The sequence below is a fragment of the Cuculus canorus genome, chromosome 3 (assembly GCF_017976375.1).
Source record: "Cuculus canorus isolate bCucCan1 chromosome 3, bCucCan1.pri, whole genome shotgun sequence".
NCBI lineage: Eukaryota > Metazoa > Chordata > Aves > Cuculiformes > Cuculidae > Cuculus > Cuculus canorus.
This window is the reverse complement of record NC_071403.1, coordinates 67,434,941-67,454,368: the sequence shown is the minus strand read 5'-3', so window position 1 is coordinate 67,454,368 and position 19,428 is coordinate 67,434,941. Positions and strand designations below refer to the sequence as shown.

General features: G+C 51.9%; 2 protein-coding genes across 8 annotated transcripts in view; one reads left to right on the top strand and one right to left on the bottom strand.

The window, feature by feature from the left end:
- Nucleotides 1-109: 109 nt before the first annotated feature.
- On the top strand, nt 110-14,062 carry PBK (PDZ binding kinase). 3 transcript variants are annotated; one of them, XR_008449127.1, is made up of 9 exons: nt 1,363-1,599; nt 1,702-1,771; nt 2,526-2,616; nt 3,095-3,237; nt 5,332-5,501; nt 7,423-7,552; nt 10,950-11,126; nt 12,219-12,523; nt 13,391-14,062. XR_008449127.1 is itself a non-coding variant. In XM_054062645.1 (8 exons), exons 2-8 carry the CDS (start codon nt 1,723-1,725, stop codon nt 12,422-12,424), a joined length of 966 nt encoding a protein of 321 aa, XP_053918620.1. In that variant the 5' UTR covers nt 110-155; nt 1,702-1,722; the 3' UTR covers nt 12,425-12,441. The 3 variants fall into 3 exon arrangements, 2 of the variants coding, with proteins under 2 accessions (XP_053918620.1, XP_053918621.1); XM_054062645.1 differs by lacking the exons at nt 1,363-1,599; nt 13,391-14,062 and adding an exon at nt 110-155 and having other exon boundaries at nt 12,219-12,441; XM_054062646.1 differs by lacking the exons at nt 1,363-1,599; nt 13,391-14,062 and adding an exon at nt 1,002-1,020 and having other exon boundaries at nt 12,219-12,441.
- ESCO2 (establishment of sister chromatid cohesion N-acetyltransferase 2) overlaps nt 13,137-19,428 on the bottom strand; it is an 18,803-nt gene continuing 12,511 nt past the window's right edge. For 4 of the 5 annotated variants that reach the window (XM_054062637.1, XM_054062638.1, XM_054062634.1 and 1 more), the window contains exons 6-11: nt 18,791-18,920; nt 16,333-16,464; nt 15,478-15,567; nt 14,617-14,760; nt 14,104-14,285; nt 13,137-13,285 (exon numbers count right to left, since the gene is read on the bottom strand). In XM_054062637.1, coding sequence (XP_053918612.1) covers nt 13,147-13,285; nt 14,104-14,285; nt 14,617-14,760; nt 15,478-15,567; nt 16,333-16,464; nt 18,791-18,920 — 817 coding nt within the window. In that variant the 3' untranslated portion in view covers nt 13,137-13,146. The remainder of the gene's footprint in view (nt 13,286-14,103; nt 14,286-14,616; nt 14,761-15,477; nt 15,568-16,332; nt 16,465-18,790; nt 18,921-19,428) is intronic. The other variant, XM_054062636.1, reaches the window with a different exon arrangement.

Sequence of the window (19,428 nt, the reverse complement as noted above, 5' to 3'; positions counted from 1 at the left end):
GGCTCGGTGACCCCAGTGTGCCCTCCACGACACCCCAACGGGCGCCTTCCCCTCGCGCTGGCCTCGCTGGCCCCGCCCCTTTCGCGTTCCGAGCACGTTTGTCCGCCCGAGGCCGCCGTAGCGCGGGCAGCGCGGGGTTTGAACGGCGGCGGCGGGTAACGGGGGACGGGAGAAAAGGGATGGAGAAGGGGAATGGGATGGGGAAAAGGGGGAAGAAGTAAAGGGGTCGGGGGAAAGGAAAACGGGATGGGGGAAAAGGGGAAAGGGAAAGGGGATGGGGAAAAGGAAAGGGGGTGGAAGAAAGGGGGAAGGGGATGAGGGAAAGGGAAAGGGGAAAAGGGATAGGAAAAAAGGAAAAGGGGAACGGGAAAAGGGGATCGGAAAAGGGAATGGGGGAAGGGGATGGGGAAAGGGGGAAAGAGGATGGGGGAAGGGAATGGGGAAAGGGAAAAGGGGATGGGGAAAGAGGATGGGGGAAAAAGAGGATGGGGCAAAGGGAAAAGGGGGTGGGGAAGGGGATGAGGAAAGGAAATGGGGAAGGGGATGAGGAAAGGGAAAGGGGAAGCAGATGGGGAAAGGGAAAAGCAGAGGGGATGGGGAAAGGGAATGGGGATAGGAACCAAGAATGGAGAACATTGACTGAGACTGGGAAATGGAACGGGGACAGGGATGGGGATGAGAGCCAGAAAGGGGATGGGGATGCAACTCAGGACAGGAAAGGGAAATGAGACGGAGATGGGGATGCGAGCACAGAACAGGGATTGAGGAATGCGGATCAGGAACAGGGATGGGAACAAAGAACAGAGAACATGGACTGAGACCAGGAAATGAAGCGGGAGCAGAGATGGGGATGGGGACAGGAAAGTGAAATGGGATGGGGATGGGAAAGGGGACAGGAAAGGGAAATGGAACAGGGTTGAGGATGAGAACGGGAAAGTGGAACAGGGATTGGGGAATGAGGATTTGGAATAGGAAAGGGGATGTGGATGGGAATGTGAACGGGAATGGGTACAGGAAAAGGTATGAGGATGGGGGGGATTGGAATGGAGAACATGCACTGAGACTGGGAAATAAAACAAGGACAGGGATGGGGATGGGAACGAGGACAGGGATACAAACAGGGAGGAGGATGGGAAATGGAATGGGGACAGAAAAGGAGATGGTTTTGGGAAGGGGGACAGGAAAGGGAAACGGGATGGAGATAGGAACACGGAACAGGGATTGGAACAAGGATTGGGAACGAGAACAGGGATCAGAAAGAAGGATGGAGAACTGGGAATAGGGACAGGAGAACAGGAAAGGAGATGGGGAACAGGAAATAGGATGGGAGTGGGATAGGGAAAGAGGATGGGAGTGGGGAACTAAGAACAGGATCAGGGAATGGGAATGGGGACAGGATTGGGAAAAGGACCAGGACTGGAACAGGAACTGGGAAGGGGGGAACCAGGAAGAGGAACAGGGTTGGAATCAGGAAGGGGAATGGCAATGGGAACAGGGAGTCATTTCCTGACATACACCCCCAACCTGGTATCTCCCCTCACCCCCAGAGATGGGTCTGGGGATCTGTCCTTTTGTGGAGCCTGTAATGCCACCACACAGGTTAGAGCTTGAGCTTTGCACAAATCCTGCTTCTGGCTCCTCCTGAGCGCATTTCTCGGGCGTTTTGGGGCTGGAGGTGTAACAGAGCCTCTCTTCCTTTAGAGATCAGGACTGTTAGCAGCAATGGAAGCCTTCAAATCTCCATCCAGCCTGGCTTACAAAGAGAAATGTGGTGAGTCGCCTCCTAGAGTGAGGCCTAAATATTCCCATAGGGACCAGCAGGAAATCCAGGAGATGGAGGTGAATGGAGCTCAGTCCGATTGGTGTCAATCCTAAGCAGTGTCCCTGGGGCTCAGTGTTTGGGCCAGTCTAATTTAACATCTTTATCCATGAGCTGGACAAGGAGATCGAGTGCTCCCTCAGTCAGTTTGCAGATGACACCAAGCTGGGTGGAAGAGGCAATCTGTTGGAGGGCGGGAAGGCTCTGCAGAGGGATCTGAACAGGCTGGATCCACGGGCTGAGACCAGCAGGATGGGGTTCAAGGAGGCCAAGTGCCGGGTCTACACTTGGGACACAACAACCCTGTGCAGCGCTCCTCGCTTGGAGAAGAGTGGCTGGAAAGCTGCCCAGAGGAAAAGGCCCTGGGGTTGCTGGTCGACAGCGGCTGAACATGAGCCAGCAGTGGCCCAGGTGGCCAAGAACGCCAACAGCATCCTGGCTTGGATCAGCCATGGGGTGGCCAGCAGGAGCAGGGAAGGGATCATCCCCCTGCACTCAGCACTGATGAGGCTACACCTCAAATCCTGGGTTCAGTTTTGGGTCCCTCACTCCAAGACAGACTTTGAGGTGCTGGAGTAGGCCTGGAGAAGGGGAATGGAGCTGGGGAAGGGTCATGAAATCACAGATGGGATTCTCTCTGGGGAGCAGCTTCCGGTGCTGTTTGATCTGGGCTCACCCCTGGGGCTGGGGTTTCTTTCCTATTTAGATGCACAGCCGGTTTCTGTCACTATCCCAGCCTCTCCCTTCATGCAGAAGCTTGGATGTGGCACTGGAGTCAACGTCTACTTGATGAAAAGGTACGTGTGTGCACGCAGGCATAATGTGGTGCTCGGAAATTGGGCTTGTAATCTTTTTTTCCCCAAGGGGATGGGAAGGGATTGAATTCTGAGCAGGGAAGTGCTGCATCACTGACCTTCGGATGCTGTCCACTCCCCTTCAAATCAGCACAGAGATGATGAAGGGCTGGGAATTCTAGCTGTCACATGTGTGCTGGAGGTATTGGTGCTGGGGAAAAGCCCATCATATTGGATGGGGCTTTGAGCAACCTGATCCAGTTCAAGATGTCCCTATTCACTGTAGAGGCTGGGCTGGATGGGTTTAAAGGTTCCCTTCCAACCCAGACTGTTTTATGATTCTATGATTTTAGTATTGTTCTTCATTAATTCCACTAACTGAACGGATATGCTTTCCAGAATTGCTCCTCAGCGACCAACATGAGCTTTTACCCTGGTTTCTGCTCACAAATGAAGCGGTTCTCTGGCTTTTCCTATGCAGATCTCCCAGAGGTTTGTCGCATTCCCCGTGGGCTGTGAAGAAAATCAACTCCAAATGCAGCCAGGGGCAGCAAAGCATATACCAGCAGAGACTGAACGAAGAAGCCAAGATCTTGAAGAATCTCCAGCACCCCAACATCGTAGGTTAGTTTCCAGCACAGCCAGTGCTGCCTAAATTCCAAATGAGGGTGTTGGAGCCAACTCTGGAGCAAACTGATGGGACGCAAGGCTACTGCAAGGTTTTTCTGCCCTTCCTGCCTCTGGGCTCCTCTTGTAATGAGGGCTGGGGATTCCTTATCTCCTCATTGGGCTGTGGGATGTTGAAGCTTTGGGGTGGGATGTTTGGGGAGATGAGCAGCAGGAGGATTGCTGCGTGCTTGCCCCATCTGTATGAGTTGGAAAGGAGTTGCTTGGCTGCCTGTGGCTTTGCTCAGGCCCATTATGGGTCACCTTAACTTCCCTCCATGGAGCCCTGTATCCAGCTCTGGGCTCATGAGCATAGGAAAGACATGTTGGAGCGGGTCCAGAGGAGGCCACGAAGATGATTCAAAGACTGGAGCATCTCCCATACAAGGACAGGCTGAGAGAGTTGAAGGTTTGAGCAACCTGATCCAGTGGGAGGCGTCCCTGCTCATGGCAGGAGGTTGGAGATGGATGGTCTTTAAGGTCCCTTCCCACCCAAACCATTCCACAGTTCTATGACTGATTCCTTCCTCCACGCTTCGCTCCTGTCTGTAGGCAGCGCTCGTCAGGTGGAGCTCTAAATGGCAAACCCTTGCACAACAGCATAGCAAAAACCTTTTTCCCATGACTTCCCTTTTACCGAAAAGCAGTGAGATGTTTGTGGTGCCTAAGGCCAAATCTATCTCTGCTCTGAAATCCCTGCCAGAAGCAGGACACGCCATTTGAGGGATGCAAACAAAGTTCTTTGCATGCAGTGTTTCCAATCCAAACGACCACACCAAGGCAGTTTAACGCACAAAGGAAAGGATAGTAAAAAACAGCTGCCTTTCTGACTGGCAGATAAGATTTTAGACAAGATAAACCGGAAATGAAACACAGACTAAGGCAGCTTCTCGAAATACAGGGCCTTGCATATGGCCTTCTTGAATTCCATGAGGTTCACACAGGCCCACCTCTCCAGCCTGTCCAGGTCCCTCTGAATGGCAAGATTATCCAGCACTCTGTATGTGCTTACCTTGGGAACCAGTCCCTGCGAACCAAGAGCTTGGCTTTCCCAAACACTCCCTGCCCTTGATCTCACTTCTGCAGCTGGAGATGTTGGTCCCACAGATTGGCTGTTACTCTCCTCCCTCTCCTTCTGGTTCTCCATCCCACAAAAACTGGGTTCAACCTTACTGCCTCTGGCATAGGGAGCAAAGCTGAGCTGGGAAGCAGCAAGTGGCATATCCAAGGGCTCTCCCGCAGGAGAGAGCTCCTTTACCTCAAAAATATTTGTGGCTGGTGGCCCTGCTTGGGGCTGCGCAGGCCTCTGGGGACATTCCTGTGGCTTTACAGAATCATAGAATCATGGAATAGTTTGATTGGAAAGCATCGAATCCAACCATACCTGTCCACTACTAAAACAGGTCCCTGAGCACCCATCTTTTAAACACTTCTAGGGATGGGGACTCAACCAACGCCCTGGGCAGCCTCTGACAGTGCCTGAGGACACTCTTGGTGAAGAAATTATTCCTGTTATCCAATCTAAGCCTCCTCTGGAACAACTTGAGGCCGTTTTCTCTCATCACTTCTTGCTTGTGAGGAGAGACCAACGCCCACCTCGCTACAACCTCCTTTCCGAGAGCTGCAGAGAGCGATGAGATCTGCCCTCAGCTTCCTCTTCTCTGCACTAAACAGCCCCAGAACCTCTGCCACACTATGTCTGATCCAGGATGCTCTTGGACTTCTTGGCCACTTGGGCCACTGATGGCTCATGTTCAGCTGCGGTCAACCAGCACCCCCAGGTCCTTTCCAGCCACTCTTCCCCAATCCTGGAGCGCTGCGTGGGGTTGTGAGCCAAGAGCTCAGCACTTGGCTTCATTGAACCTACCATTGAATCTTACCACAAAAGCCATGAGCCAGGTCCTCCTGGGATCTGAATTCATTTGGGGTTGGTTGTAGCTGTTGGGAAAGCATCTGGGCAGCTCCAAATGCTCAGTCTCCATCAGGCCAGCGAGCACATGGAATTGTTGCTGTTTCCGTGGTCTTTCTAACAACTCAATCTCTGTTGTGAAGGTTACCGTGCATTTACAGAGGCCAGCGATGGGAGCATGTGCCTGGCGATGGAGTACGGAGGAGAAAAGTCTCTTGATTGCTTAATTGAAGAAAGAAGAGCAAAACATTTGGGCCCTTTCCCCGCCACCACCATTTTCAAGGTTGCCTTGAGCATGGCGAGGGGACTGAAGGTATGTTTGAGGTTGACCATAGCGCTCTGTGTGAATGTGGAACAGCTGAGGGACTTGGGAATGGAGCTGGGGAAAGGTCTGGAACCATGGGGTTCTGGGAGCTGCTGAGGGACTTCAGGCTTTTTAGCCTGGAGGAGGCTGAGGGGAGACCATAGCTAACCCTCCGCAGCTCCTGGAAAGGAGATTGGAGTGAGGTGGGTGCTGTTCTCTTCTCCGAAGTAACAAGTGGTGAGATGAGAGGAAATGTTCTCGAGTTGCACCAGGGGAGGTTTACACTGGATGTTGAGAACAATTTCTTTCCTGAAAGAGTGGTGAAGCCCTGGCAGAGGCTGCCCGGAGCAGTGGTGGATTTCCTCAGCCCTGGAGGTGCTGAGGAATATGTGGCTATGGCACTTCAGGACATGGTTCAGTAGACACCGTTGGGCTGGACTGGATGAGCTTAGAGGTCTTTTCCAACCTTAATAATTCTATGATTCTTTGATTCTATAAGCGTATACACTGGTGACACAGGGAAAATAAAAGGACTTTAGGTACAAGAAGGTCATGTCAGCAGGTGGAGAGCAGATGCTGTGATGCTTTGTGTAAGGCCTTGAGGTTGCTGCACAGACCTAAGTAAAAAACAAGCCCAAAAGCTTGAGATTGAAGTCATACAAGAGATGCTGTGGGGTTTCATCACAAATGTCCTGCTGCCCTCTGCCGGGGCTACCTGTTGGCCCCACTTGCCAGCCAGTGAGAATGCTAGCCAATGGCTCCTGCCTCCTTAGTGTTCTCTGGGCAGTGAAAATGGGTAGCAGGTGCCCTATTGCTGCCATGGTGACACAGCTCAGAGCACCTGGGATAATACGGGTGTGGGCTTGGCTGTCAGCTGCTGCCCCATCTGTCCAGGGCAGTGGTGGAGTCCCCGTCCCTGGAGGGATTAAAAAACTCTGTGGCTGTGGCACCTAGGGACATAGTTTAGTCTGCACGGTGGAGTTGGGCTGACAGTTGGACTGGATGAGCTTAGAGGGCTTTTCCTTCCATCATTGTATAACTCTGCACCCACTCTCAAGTGCTTACTCTTCAGTAAAAGATGACCTTGACCCCCCAAAACTGGGCTGAGTGGAACAGCCAGTCCTGCGTTTCCACATGTTAGATGCAGGGGTTGACCCAAATTTGAGGTTTTAAGGCTAAATATGTTAAATGTTAAGAAGTTGGTGCCTTGTTGTTCAAATCTGATGGTTTCTTCTGCTTCTCCATAGCTGTGTGGACCTGGGAGTCCTGATGGACACCAAGCCAACCATGAACCAGCACTGTGCTTTCGTGGCCAAGGGTGTCCTGGGGTGCATGGAGAAGTGGGTGGCCAGCAGGGTGTGGGAGGTTCTCCTCTCCTTCTGCTCTGCCCTAGGGAGGTCCCAGCTGGAATCCTGTGTCCAGTTCTGGACTCCCTAGCTCCAGAAAAGCAAGGAATGACTGGAGAGAACCCATCAGAGGCCACAGAGATGAGGAGGGGACAAGAGCATCTTTCTTAGGAGGAGACAGTGGGAGACCTGGGTCTGTTCAGCCTGCAGAAGAGCAGAGGGAGGGATCCCATTTGTGCTGATCCATATCTGACAGGTTGAAGTGGAAGGATAGGGTCAGACTTTGCTCAGTGGTGCCCAGCGACAGGAGAAGGGGCACCAAGCACACCCTGGACCCTGGGAAGTTCCACCTGAACATAGGGAAAAACTTCTTTCCCGTGCAGGTGCCAGAGCACTGGAACCAGCTGTCCAGGGAGGCTCTGGAGAGATCCAACCCTGCCTGGACATGTTCCTGTGCAACCGCTGGAGGTGATGCTGCTTTAGCAGGGGGGTGGACTAGATGAGCTCCAGAGCTTCCAACCCTAACCATTCTGGGATGCTGGGTTGCCGTAAGCAGATGTTAACAGCTCCTCTCTGCCCTTTAGTATCTTCACAATGATAAGAAGCTACTCCACGGAGACATCAAGTCTTCAAACGTGGTCGTTAAAGGTGACTTTGAATCCATCAAGATATGTGACGTGGGAGTGTCGCTGCCTCTGGATGAGAACATGACCGGTAGGTTGGGCGGCCAGGATGGGAACCTGGTGGCTGCCAGAGGAGCGGAGTGAACACCCTGACCCTCCCATATCCTAGCAGGGAAGTACTGGCGAGTGCTTTGCACCATGCCTGGGTGAGAGGGATCTCCAGAAGGTCTAGCTTTAATTCTCCAGAACAGTGTTGTCTCTCTGGTGCCCTTCCACACTCATCCATTCTCTCCCATGGGCAGAAGCGTGATTGCACGTGAGATGCTGGATAAAAAACTGGCTGGATGGCCGAGCCCAAAGAGTGGTGGGGGATGGAGTTCATTCCAGTTGGTGCTGGTACCAAGCTGTGTCCCCAGGGCTCGGTGCTGGGTCCAGGGTTGTTCAATATCTTTATCAATGATCTGGATGAGGGGATCAAGTGCTCCCTCCGTCAGTTTGCAAATGACACCAAATTGGGTGGGAGTGTTGATCTGCTTGAGGGCAGAAAGGCTCTGCAGAGGGATCTGGACAGGCTGGATACATGGGCTGAGGCCGATGGGATGGGGTTCAACAAGGCCAAGTGCCAGGTCTTGCGTTTGGGTCACAACAATCCTATACAGCGCTCCAGGCTTGGGGAAGAGTGGCTGGAAAGCTGCCTGGAGGAGAAGGCCCTGGGGGTGTTGGTTGACAGCGACTGAACATGAGCCAGCATTGGCCCAGGTTGGCAAGGCCAATGGCATCTTGGCTTGTATCAGAAATGGTGTGGCCAGCAGGACCAGGGAAAGGATCATCCTCCTGCACTCGGCACTGGAATCCTGGGTTCACTTCTGGGCCCCTCACTCCAAGAAAGACCTTGAGGGGCTGGAGCGCATCCAGAGAAGGGGAACAAAGCTGGGGAAGGGTCTGGAGCCCAGAGTTCTGGGAGCAGCTGAGGGCTCTGGGGCTGTTTAGTGTGGAGAAGAGGAGGCTGAGGGGAGACCTCATCGCTCTCTGCAGCTCCCATAAAGGAGGTTGGAGTGAGGTGGGTGCTGGTCGCTTGTCCCACGTTACAAGTGATGGGATGAGAGGAAATGTCCTCAATTTGCGCTGGGGAGGTTTAGATTCGATACTAGGAGCAGTTTCTTTCCTCAAAGAGTGGTGAATCCCTGGTGGAGGCTGCCCAGGGCAGTGGTGGAGGCTACATCCTTGGAGGGGTATAAAAGCCAGGTAGATGAGGTGCTCGGGGGTCTGGTTTAGTAGTGGACAGATACGATTGGATTCAGTGATCTCAAAGGTGCTTTCCAACCAAACAGTTCTACGCTGGGTCAGACCCTGCTGAGCTGCTTTTGCCAGAGAATTAACTAAATGAATCGTTCTTGTAGGGCTGGAAGGAAGCATGATTCAACCGCGAGAGTTATAAAGCCTGGAGGGAAACGAGAAGCAGATGTCTAGCGGCGTCGCAGCTTGGCTGTGAACAGCAGGAATGGGTTTGGGTTAATTACAAGAACACTTTTCTCTGCTGCTTTACACAGCACTTGCACCAGCTACAGCCTCATAATTTATAAAGCTGCTCTGTTACGTTTTTATTTGTGGCCATTTTCTTTTATACGGAGTGAGAGAGCTGCAGGCAGATGATCTTTAAGGTCTGTTCCGACCCAAACCCATCTCCCAGAGAGGAGAGTGGTTAAAGGATCAGTTTCAGGGCTGGATTCACAGGAAGGGGTCCTTTTTGCCCAACCCTGAGTTTGGTTTTGCCTCTTCATGGACTGGAGGAGATCATAGGAACCCAGTGATGGTGCGGATGCTGGGTCCCCGGCCCTGTGGCTGCCAAGGATGGATGCGCAGCAGCCCATGAAGTACTGAGGGATTCCACTGGATCATGGAATCATAGAATCATTTGGTTGGAAAAGACATTTGAGATCAAGTTCAACCATACCTGTCCACTACTAAACCAAATGCTTTGGGTTGGAAGGGACCTTAAAGCCCATCCAGCTCCAACCCCCTGCCATGGGCAGGGACACCTCCCACTGCATCAGGTTGCTCAAAGCCTCATCCAACTTGGCCTTCAACACCTCCAGGGATAGGGCAGAACCGCTTCTCTGGGAATTTGCTTATTACAGGTTTGTCTTTGATCAGCCCTTATGAGAAAAGGTTCCTGAACAGCTGAGATTTGGTGACAGTCTGGGAGTTTGCTAGGGATAGTGGGGGGAATGGGGCACCTTCCCCTTAGGAGCTGTGCCTGTGATTGGGAGGGGGATATAAGGGATGGAGTCAGAGCTGGTGCTTCTTTCATCATGCTGAGAGTTTATCATGTCAGCTCTCATAGGGCTAATTAAGATCAAGAAGGCATTAAATTTAACACAGTGGAGAGAAGGACTGGGGGTGTTGGTGGGGGAGAAGGTCCACATGAGCCGGCAATGGGCGTTGGTAGCCCAGAAAGCCAAACCGTGTCTTGGGCTGCATCCAAAGCAGTAGCATCAGTAGGGTCAGGGAGGGGATTCTGCCCCTCTGCTGTGCTCTGGTGAGACTTCACCTGAAGCCCTGTCCAGTTCTGGAGTCCCCAGCACAGGAAGGACATGGATCTGTTGGAGCGAGTGCAGAGGAGGCCATGGAGATGTTCCAAGGGCTGGAACACCTCCCATCCGAGGACAGGCTGAGAGAGCTGGGGTTATTCAGCCTGAAGAGAAGGCTGTGGAGAGACCTTAAAGCAGCCTCCCAGTACTGAAAGGGGTTCCAGGAAAGCTGGGGAGGGTCTCTTGATCAGGGAGTGCAGGGATAGAATGACGGAGAATGGTTTGAAGCTGCAAGAGGGGAGGTTGAGATGAGATCTCAGGAAGAAATGTTTTCCTGTCAAGGCAGGGAGGCCTTGACCCAGGTTGCCCAAAGTGGTGGCTGCCCCATCCCTGGAGGTGTTCAAGGCCAGGTTGGATGGTGCTTTTAAGCACCCGATCTAGTGGGAGGTGTCCCTGCCCATGGTCCTTCCCACCCAAACCATTCCATGATTCTACGATTTTAAGTTGAACAAAGTGGTGAGAATTTGTTTTGGGATGAGCCAAGGAAAAGAAACCCCTGGATACAACACAGGTAACTCCACAACTCTTCACTGCCAGGTGCCTTGCGGCCAGTGTATGCTCAGAGCCCATCTCTGCCCTTCAGTGCTTCTCCTCGTACTCTGAGTAACCCCAGCAACTTCACCATGAGTCTCCTCACGGAGGTTTCTCCACAGGCACTCGCAAGCATTGCTGGCCAGTGGAGGAGAAGCAGGAGCCCTGCAATGTGTGGGTAGCTGTGGATGTGAGACTACATGGATGTGAAAGAGAAATTGGTTCAGGCCCCCAAGAGATCCTGCCCTGTGGCTTTAGCACGCCTGAGCAAACCAATGGGCTTAATCCCTGCTGCATGGTGAGCTGTGACTATGTCTTGGTATCTGCAAGTCTCAGGAGACCCTGAGCCATGTCATTCCATTCCAGTGAGCGACCCAGAGCTTTGCTATATCGGCACTGAGCCTTGGAAACCCATGGAAGCTCTGCAGGATGATGGTGTCATCACTGACAAGGCCGACATCTTCCCTTTTGGGCTGACTCTCTGGGAAATGATGACCCTCTCCGTGCCCCACCTCAACCTGGGTGATGAGTCTGAGGATGAAGGTTTGTTTGGGGAGCATCTTCTTGTAGCAAGGGGCCCAAAAGTCTGCACTTTGGAGCAATACAAAGCTAAAAAATACAGGGTGTGCTGGGAAAACTCCACTTGCTCCAGCTGTCACAGAACAGCCTGGCTTGTGTTTGCTAACTCTGTCTCCAGGCAGCTGAGGGGGGATGTCTCACTCCTGCTCTCAGTCTCATTTTCCCCAACCCTCTCTGCAGGGGTGGCTCCCATTTTCTCTGCTGGGGTAGAAATAGCTTCAAAATAAGTGATTTCAGTCAAAGGGAAAGTCAGGATGGAGCCCAGGCAGTGATTAGGGCTGAGGAATAGGGCAGCTGACATGAAGGTCACATCTTGCCTGCAAGGCAGGACCTGGGGTGCTGGGGGATAAGCTCAACATGAGCCAGCAATGGGTGCTTGGAGCCCAGAAAGCCAACCGTGTCCTGGGCTGCATCCAAAGCAGTGGGACCAGCAGGGCCAGGGAGGGGATTCTGCCCCTCTGCTCCACTCTGGTGAGATCCCACTTGGAGCTCTGCGACCATTTCTGGAGTCCTCAGCACAGGAAAGACATGGATCTGTTGGAGCGAGTCCAGAGGAGGCTACAGGGATGATCCCGCATGACAACAGGCTTAGAGAGTTGGGGTTGTTCAGCTTGGTGAAGAGAAGGCTGTGGGGAGACCTTAGAGCAGCTTCCAGTACTGAAAGGGCTTCTAGAAATGCTGGGAAGGGGCTCTTGATCAAAGAGTGCAGGGACAGGATGAGGGGGAACAGTTTGAAGCGGAAAGAGGGGAGATTCAGACAAGATATAAGGCAGCAATTGTTTATATTGAGGGTTGTGAGGTCCTGGCCCAGGTTGCACAGGGAGGTGGTCGCTGCCCCATCCCTGCGGGTGTTGAAAGCCAGGTTGGACCGGGCTCTGAGCAACCTGATCCAGTTGAACATGTCCCTGCTCACTGCAGGAGTTGGACTGGATGGGCTTTAAAAGTCCCTTCCCACCCAAACCTGTCTGTGATGTGTGAGGAGCAAAGCCCCATGCTCCAAGGGAGTGAAGCAGTTCCCAGCACTCTTCCCAACACCTTTTCCACCTTCTTCTCCAGATGAGTCCTTTGACGAAGACTGCTTTGACGAGGAAGCCTATTATGCAGCCCTGGGAACCCGCCCAGCCCTCAACATGGAAGAACTTGACTCATCATACCAGCGCATGATCGACCTCTTTTCTGTCTGCACCAGCGAGGATCCCAAGAAACGCCCCTCAGCTGCATGCATTGTGGAGGTCTTGGAGGCAGGTCTGAGCCAGGAGTGAAAGCATTCGAGCTTCCACAACCGTGCTACAGAGCTCAGGGACAGCTCTTCCCAAGCCCTGCGGTGCAGTTGTGGGTCCTCAGGGATTAGATTTAGAAAGGTAAGAAGGAAAACTGCTGGTTGGGGAAATTCCTGCCCTCAACTTGATGGGGAGAAAGAAGTTGCAACACATCTGTGTCCCTCAGATGTTGTTTCAGCCTTCTCTGAGCTCCTCCAGTTAGGAGAGAGGTTTGAAGCATTCCCACATCTCTTCCATACACAAAACCAAGTTTGTGCAGCAGTGTTTCCCACACTTTATTAAGCAGGCAACTGCCCCCCGTGATAGCTTACCCAGGAGGGTTCCAGCTCTTAATCCACTGGGGAATTCCTGTGGGGAGGGTGGTTTGAAAACATTCCATGCCCTGTGCTTAAGTTTAGGAAGTGCAGAAAGCTGACTCGCGTTCCCAGACACCAGAGAGCAAAAAGCCATCTTTATATTAATTAAAACTCTTTAGATTAATTAAGTTACTTGCAATAAACTTGATTTCAGAAGAAACAAACCTGCCTGAAATCCAAGCAGACACTAAAATCCAACACAACTCTGTACACAAAGTGACATTGGCTCCCAAAGGACTTGGTGCTCAGCAGGAAAACAGCATTCAGCCAAGTAACAAGACTTAAATGTTAATTAAAACATCAAATTACGTTTAAACCAACCTCAGCTTGTCATAAATTCAGTTAAAGTCAGTTGTTATAAATAAAATTGTAAACCAGGAAATTGGGCGTTTGGCAATATCTCATGGCGAAGAGCTTCCCATCTGGTGTCGGGTCGGAGAAGGCGATCTCATTGGTGCTCAGGTAGCAGCCATACATGAAGGTGCTCCTGGAAAGAGAGAGTGGAGTTATTGGGGCACTGCAGGCAGCCAGAACACACCCAGAGATGTTTTCACAGCCTTCTGAAAGAAGATGTTATTTCTCCTCAAACCAGAGAGAAGCGTTGGGAGATGCCTGTTTGCCCTCTTGGGTTCTGGAGACATCAGGAACCAGGCACAACAGTCTATGAGGGCCACAAAGATGATGCAGGGGTTAGAGCACTCAGATCATCTCCATGGCCTACTCTGGACCTGCTCCAACAGATCCATGTCCTTCCAGTGCAGAGGACTCCAGAACTGGATGCAGAGCTCCAGGTGGGATCTCACCAGACAGAGCAGAGCAGAAGGGCAGAATCCCCTGCCTGGCCCTGCTGGTCCCACTGCTTTGGATGTAGCCCAGGACATGGTTTGGATTTCTGGGCTGTGAGCACCCATTGCTGGTTCATGTTGAGCTTCTCATCCCCCAGCTCCTTCTCAGAGCTGCTCCAAATCCATTCTCCACCCAGCATATATATATATATGTATACACATATGTGTTTTTTCTGCACTAAGCACAATTTCTCATGGAAAATCCAGTCTGTGTAGCTCTGTGTTCCAGTCAGACCCAGCACTTAGCAGCTTGGCCCACATTTGTGTCCTATTTTTAAGCAATATTTGTATCTAATAATCAATATCAAGCAGACATCTGTTATTTTTATATCACTCTCATAGGAAGTGGGGATTCCAGACATACTTAATGGCACAAATTTATCCCTCTCCATAAGTTCCTTCTAAGCACTCTTTGCTGCAACCACTTTCTCCCCAAGGATAAACCCCAGATGCTCCCTACCTGACCACATCCACCATGCGTCGGGCAATGCCTTTCCTGCGTCTCAGGCTGAACACCCAGATCCTGCTGATGCCGCAGACAGCCGGCTCCGGCTCCGTGGAGCAGCGCCAGGCCCGCTGGTGCTGCAGGGCATCTTTGCTGGGGGACATCGGAGCTCCGGGCTCTGACAGCACCCGGAAAGCCTGTTGGGATGGGCAGAGGCATCAAGACTGGTCCTTCCTCATGATATACAGAGCCACGAGCCTTCCCGCATGTCCAGCTTCGAGTTCTGCTCTCTTACAAAGAGCACCCAGCTCAGCACCCAAACCAGGGTCAGACAGGTGGTCACCACGGTATCCACTCCATAAACCCTGCTACCTCCAGCCAGCAACACCACACCCTAACAAAAGTATATTTTTCCTCAATTCCTTTTATTTTGTTGCTTTTGGGTGGGGTTTTTGTTTATTTCCTTTGTTTATCACCCCATTATAAGCCTGCAATTAATTCCCTCCCCTTACAATTAATAACTCGTACCTGCTTGATTGATTCAGCCACCAAGCACCCAACAATCATCTTCTCGTTGGAAACAAACAGGTATATTTTAGATTTGTCTGGGCAGCTCAAAGAAACCTGCTTAAATCCCAACTCATTATCGACAATTTCTCGCATGTCTTCTGCCTAAGAAAACAAAACCAGAGAGAGCCAACACATGGCTTCTTCAGTGGGAATCAGAATCATAGAGTGCTTTGAGTGGGAAAGGAACCTAAAGCCCATTCAGTTCCAGCCCCCTGCCATGGGCAGGGAAACCTCCCACTGGATAAGGTTGCTCAAAGCCCCATCCAACCTGGCCTTCAGCACCTCCAGGGATGGGGCAGCCACCACTCCTCTGGGCAACCTGGGCCAGGGCCTCCCCACGCTCACAGGAAAACATCTATGCCTAAGATCTTATCTCAATCTACCCTCTTTCAGCTTCAAACCATTCCCTGTCGTCTTATCCCTGCACTCCCTGATCAAGAGCCCCTCCCCAGCTTTCTTGGAGCCGCTTTCCATACTGGGAGGCTGCTCTAAGGTCTCCCCAGAGCGTTCTCTTCTCCAGACTGAACAACTCTGCCTTCATCCCTCCACCCTCTCGCCTCTCACCCCACCCCTTGGGGCAGAAAGGAGCGGGTTATGTTTATCATGTAAGAACAAGAGCTCTGGCGCAGGGAGCAGAGTTAGGATGTGTAAGGGTGGGTGTCTACAACGACCCTGACTGCTGCCATGATCCCACTGGGCTCTCCCATTCACCCCGTGCACTGGCAAGCAGTGTATGATCACACACTGAGGTAGTTCCAGGAGCCAAGCCAACAGAAAAGATCATCCACAAAACAAACCCCAAAATAAACAAACTTGTACCTTCTTGACAGCGTATTTGGGGTCATTTGGAAGAATCAATACGATTTTCCCATCCCAGAACTCTGCCACGACTCGTTCTTTCTTCCAACCCTGCCACAGAGGGAGGAAAAAAAACAAAAAACAACAAGTCAGAGAGGAAGTGATTCAGCAAGTACTCTGGCAGATGAAGCTGTAATCCGAACAATTCCAGCTTTCAGGAATAGAGCCCAGTCACACGCATCGCACTGATAAAGGTGGACAGTTGCTGGAACACCAAACAGACATTGTAACCTCCCCTCTGAAAGGCAAAGCCTTTCCCTGTTGCGGTCTCGGTGCTGTACCTGGCTACTGCCCACCACTTCATCATAGAATGGTAGGAAGGGACCTCAAAGCCCATCCAGTTACAACCCCCTGCCATGAGCAGGGACACCTCCCACTGGATCAGGTTGCTCAAAGCCCCATCCAACCTGGCCTTCGACACCTGCAGGAATGGGGCAGCCACCACTTCTCTGGGCAACCTGGGCCAGGGCCCCACCACCCACACAGGAAAACATTTATGCCTAAGATCTCATCTCAATCTCCCCTCTTTCAGCTTCAAACCATGCCCCCTCATCCTGTTCCTGCATCCCCTGATCAAGAGACCCTCCACAGTTTTCCTGCAGCCCCTTTCAGTACTGGAGGCTGCTCTAAGGTCTCCCCAGAGTCTTCTCTTCTCCAGGCTCAACAACCCCAACTCTCCCAGCCTGTCCTCATATGGGAAATCCTCCAGATCCTCCAGTTCATCTCCGTGGCCTCCTCTGGACTCGCTCCAACAGATCTATGTCCTTCCTGTGCTTCTCCCCTTCACCTAAGCTGCGAGCTCAGCTATTGCCTTACCACATATCGGAGTCCCTCGAGGAATCTCTCATGGTGTTGAATGTGCTGTGCTTCATCCTCCGGGCTGGCGGCTGTGTAGATCATGCCGCATGACTTGCAAACTACGGCACCAAAATGCTTCTGACCAGCATCCTAGGGAGAAACAGTCAGGTAAGCACTTCTGAGCTGTTCAAACCCAGGTTCTGTTTGAAGAACTGAAGTTGAGGATTAGTTCTACTCACAACAATAATCACAGATTTGTTTGTTTTCATTTGAATTTGTGAAGATATGGACAAGCTTTTGCTTGTTTGTAGAATATTCAGAATTGCATGGCAAAAATTATCCAGGGAACACAAGGAATGTGTTCTTTGGAAACAGATGAGCAACATCCTAGCTGAGGAGACAATGTAAAAGAGCAACATGCACACAAAAAGGGAAATTCCGTACAGTCTTTTCATCAGTTCACTAAACATAACCTCATTTTTATCTCTCTCGCCGCACAGGCAAGGGAAGAAAAGGAACTGAACGCAGTTAGAACAGAACCATAAAATCATTGAGGTTGGAAAAGACCTCTAAGATCATTCAGTCTAATCATCAGTCCAACCCCACTGTGCCAACTAAACCATGTCCCCAGGTGCCACAGCCAGTTTTTGAACCCCTCCTGGGATGGAGGCTCCACCACTGCCCTGGGCAGCCTCTGCCAGGGCTTCACCACTCTTTCTGTGAAAGACTTGTTCTCAATATCCAAACTAAACCTCCCCTAGTGCAACCTGAGGCCATTTCCTCTCATCCTATCACTTGTTACTTGGTTGAAGAGACCAGCATCCACCTGACTCCAACCTCATTTCCGAGAGCTGCAGAGAGCGATGAGGTCTCTCCTTAGTCTCCTATTCTCCACACTAAACAGCCCCAGGGGCCCCAGACCCCTCTAGAATCCCTGGGCTCCAGACCCTTCCCTAGCTCTGTTCCCCTTCACCGGACCCACTCCAGCCCCTCAAAGACTTTCTTGGAGTGAGGGGTCCAAAACTGAACCCAGAATTTGAGGTGTGGCCTCACCAGCACCGAGTGCAGGGGGGTGATCCCTTCCGTACTCCACTTAGCCACCCTATGGCTGATCCAAGTCAGGATGTTGTTGGCCTTCTCAGCCACCTGGGCCATGGCTGGCTCATGTTCAGCCGGTTGTGCAAGCAAACAGCAGAATTGCTTGCTAAGCAGCAAAGCGAATTGAAGCCCAGTTCATTAAGGACTTCTCTTGTTTCATAGAATCACAGAATTACAGAATCGTTTGGGTCAGAAGGGACCTCAAAGTTCATCCAGTTCCAACCGCCTGCCATGGGCAGGGACACCTCCCACTGGATCAGGTTGCTCAAAGCGCCATCCAACCTGGCCTTGAACACCTCCAGGGACGGGGCAGCCACCTCTGGACAACCTAAGCCAGTGCTTAAAGCCTTCCTGTGCAGTACAGGGAACCTGAACCTGCTGATCCCACAGCTTTATCCCAACTATGATGTCTATGGAATGGGATACTCTGTTTTTCAGGTTTGGATCACTGCCCCTGTCCACTTCCCCTGCAGGTGGACAAGAATCTGAGCGAGTCCAGAGGAGGCCAAAAAGACTATTCTAAGGCTGAAGCACCTCCCATATGAGGATAGGCTGAGAGAATTAGGGTTGTTAAGCCTTGAGAAGAGAACTCTGTGGAGAGACTTTAGAACAGTTTCCCAGTACTGAAAGTGGCTCCAGGAAACCTGGGGAGGGGGTCTTGATCAGGGAGTGCAGGGATAGGACAAGGGGGAATGGTTTGAAGCTGAAAGAAGTGAGATCTTGGGGAGAAAATTGTTTCTGTGAGGGTAGTTAGGCACTGACCCAGGTTTCCCAGGTGGCTGCCCCCTGGAGGTGTTCAAGGCCAGGCTGGATGGGGCATTGAGCAGCCTGATCCAGTGGGAGCTGTCCCTGCCCATGGTGGGGGCTTGGAACCGAAAGGGCTTTGAGGTCCCTTACAGCCCAAACCATGATTCTATGAGGACTCAAGAACTGGGCACAAGGCTCCAGGTGAGGTCTCACCAGCATGGACTGGTCTCACCTGCACTCAACAAGAATCCCTCCACAGGTTTTCTGGAGCCCCTTTCAGTACTGGAAGCTGCTCTAAGGTCTCCCCGCAGCCTTCTCTTCTCCAAGCTGAACAATCCCAACTCTCTAAGCCTGTCCTCATACGGGATCATCTCTGTGGCCTCCTATGGACTCACTCAAACAGATCCATGTCTTTCCTGTGCTGGGGACTCCAGAAATGGTCGCAGAGCTCCAGGTGGGATCTCACCAGAGCGGAGCAGAGGGGCAGAATCCCCTCCCTGGCCTTACTGGTCCCACAGCTTTGGATGCAGCCCAGGACACGGTTTGGCTTTCTGGGCTGCATGTCAAGCTTCTCATCCACCAGCACCCCGACTCAACCTGAGCGCCCAGCATGATCAGAGGAGAACCTTACAATGATCATCTGATCCCAGGAGCGCTTGCAGAGCTCTTTTGGCTTCTTGCTTTTCTGGAAGGTGTGAGATGGTTTTGTCGGTGGGCTGGATCCGAAGGGAGAAGTCAGTTCATCCAGTGCAGCCTGCATCCTGAAAATCATTTCAGAGACATGAGAATGAATCAGAAGAACTCTTGATTGAGCACCTCTCCCTCTTCCAGCACTGTCCCATTCCACAGGATCGTAGCACGGTTTGGGTTGGAAGGGACCTTAAAGCCCATCTAGTTCAAACCGCCTACCACAGGCAGAAACACCTCCCACTGGATCAGGTTGCTCCAAGTTCCAGCCAATCTGGCCTTCAACGCCTCCAGGGATGGGGGAGCCACCATTTCTCTGGACAGCCTGGGCCAGGGCCTCCCCACCCTCACAGGAAAACATTTATGCCTAAGATATCTTCTCAGACTCCCCCCTTGCAGCTTCAAATCATTCCCCTATTCCTGTCCCTGCGCTCCCTGGTCAAGAGACCCTCCTCAGCTTTCCTGCAGCCCCTTTCAGTACTGGGAGGCTGATCTAAGGTCTCCCCACAGCTTTCTCTTCTCCAGGCTAAACAAGCCCCAATCTCAGCTCGGCTTCATATGGGATGTGCTCCATCCTTGGAT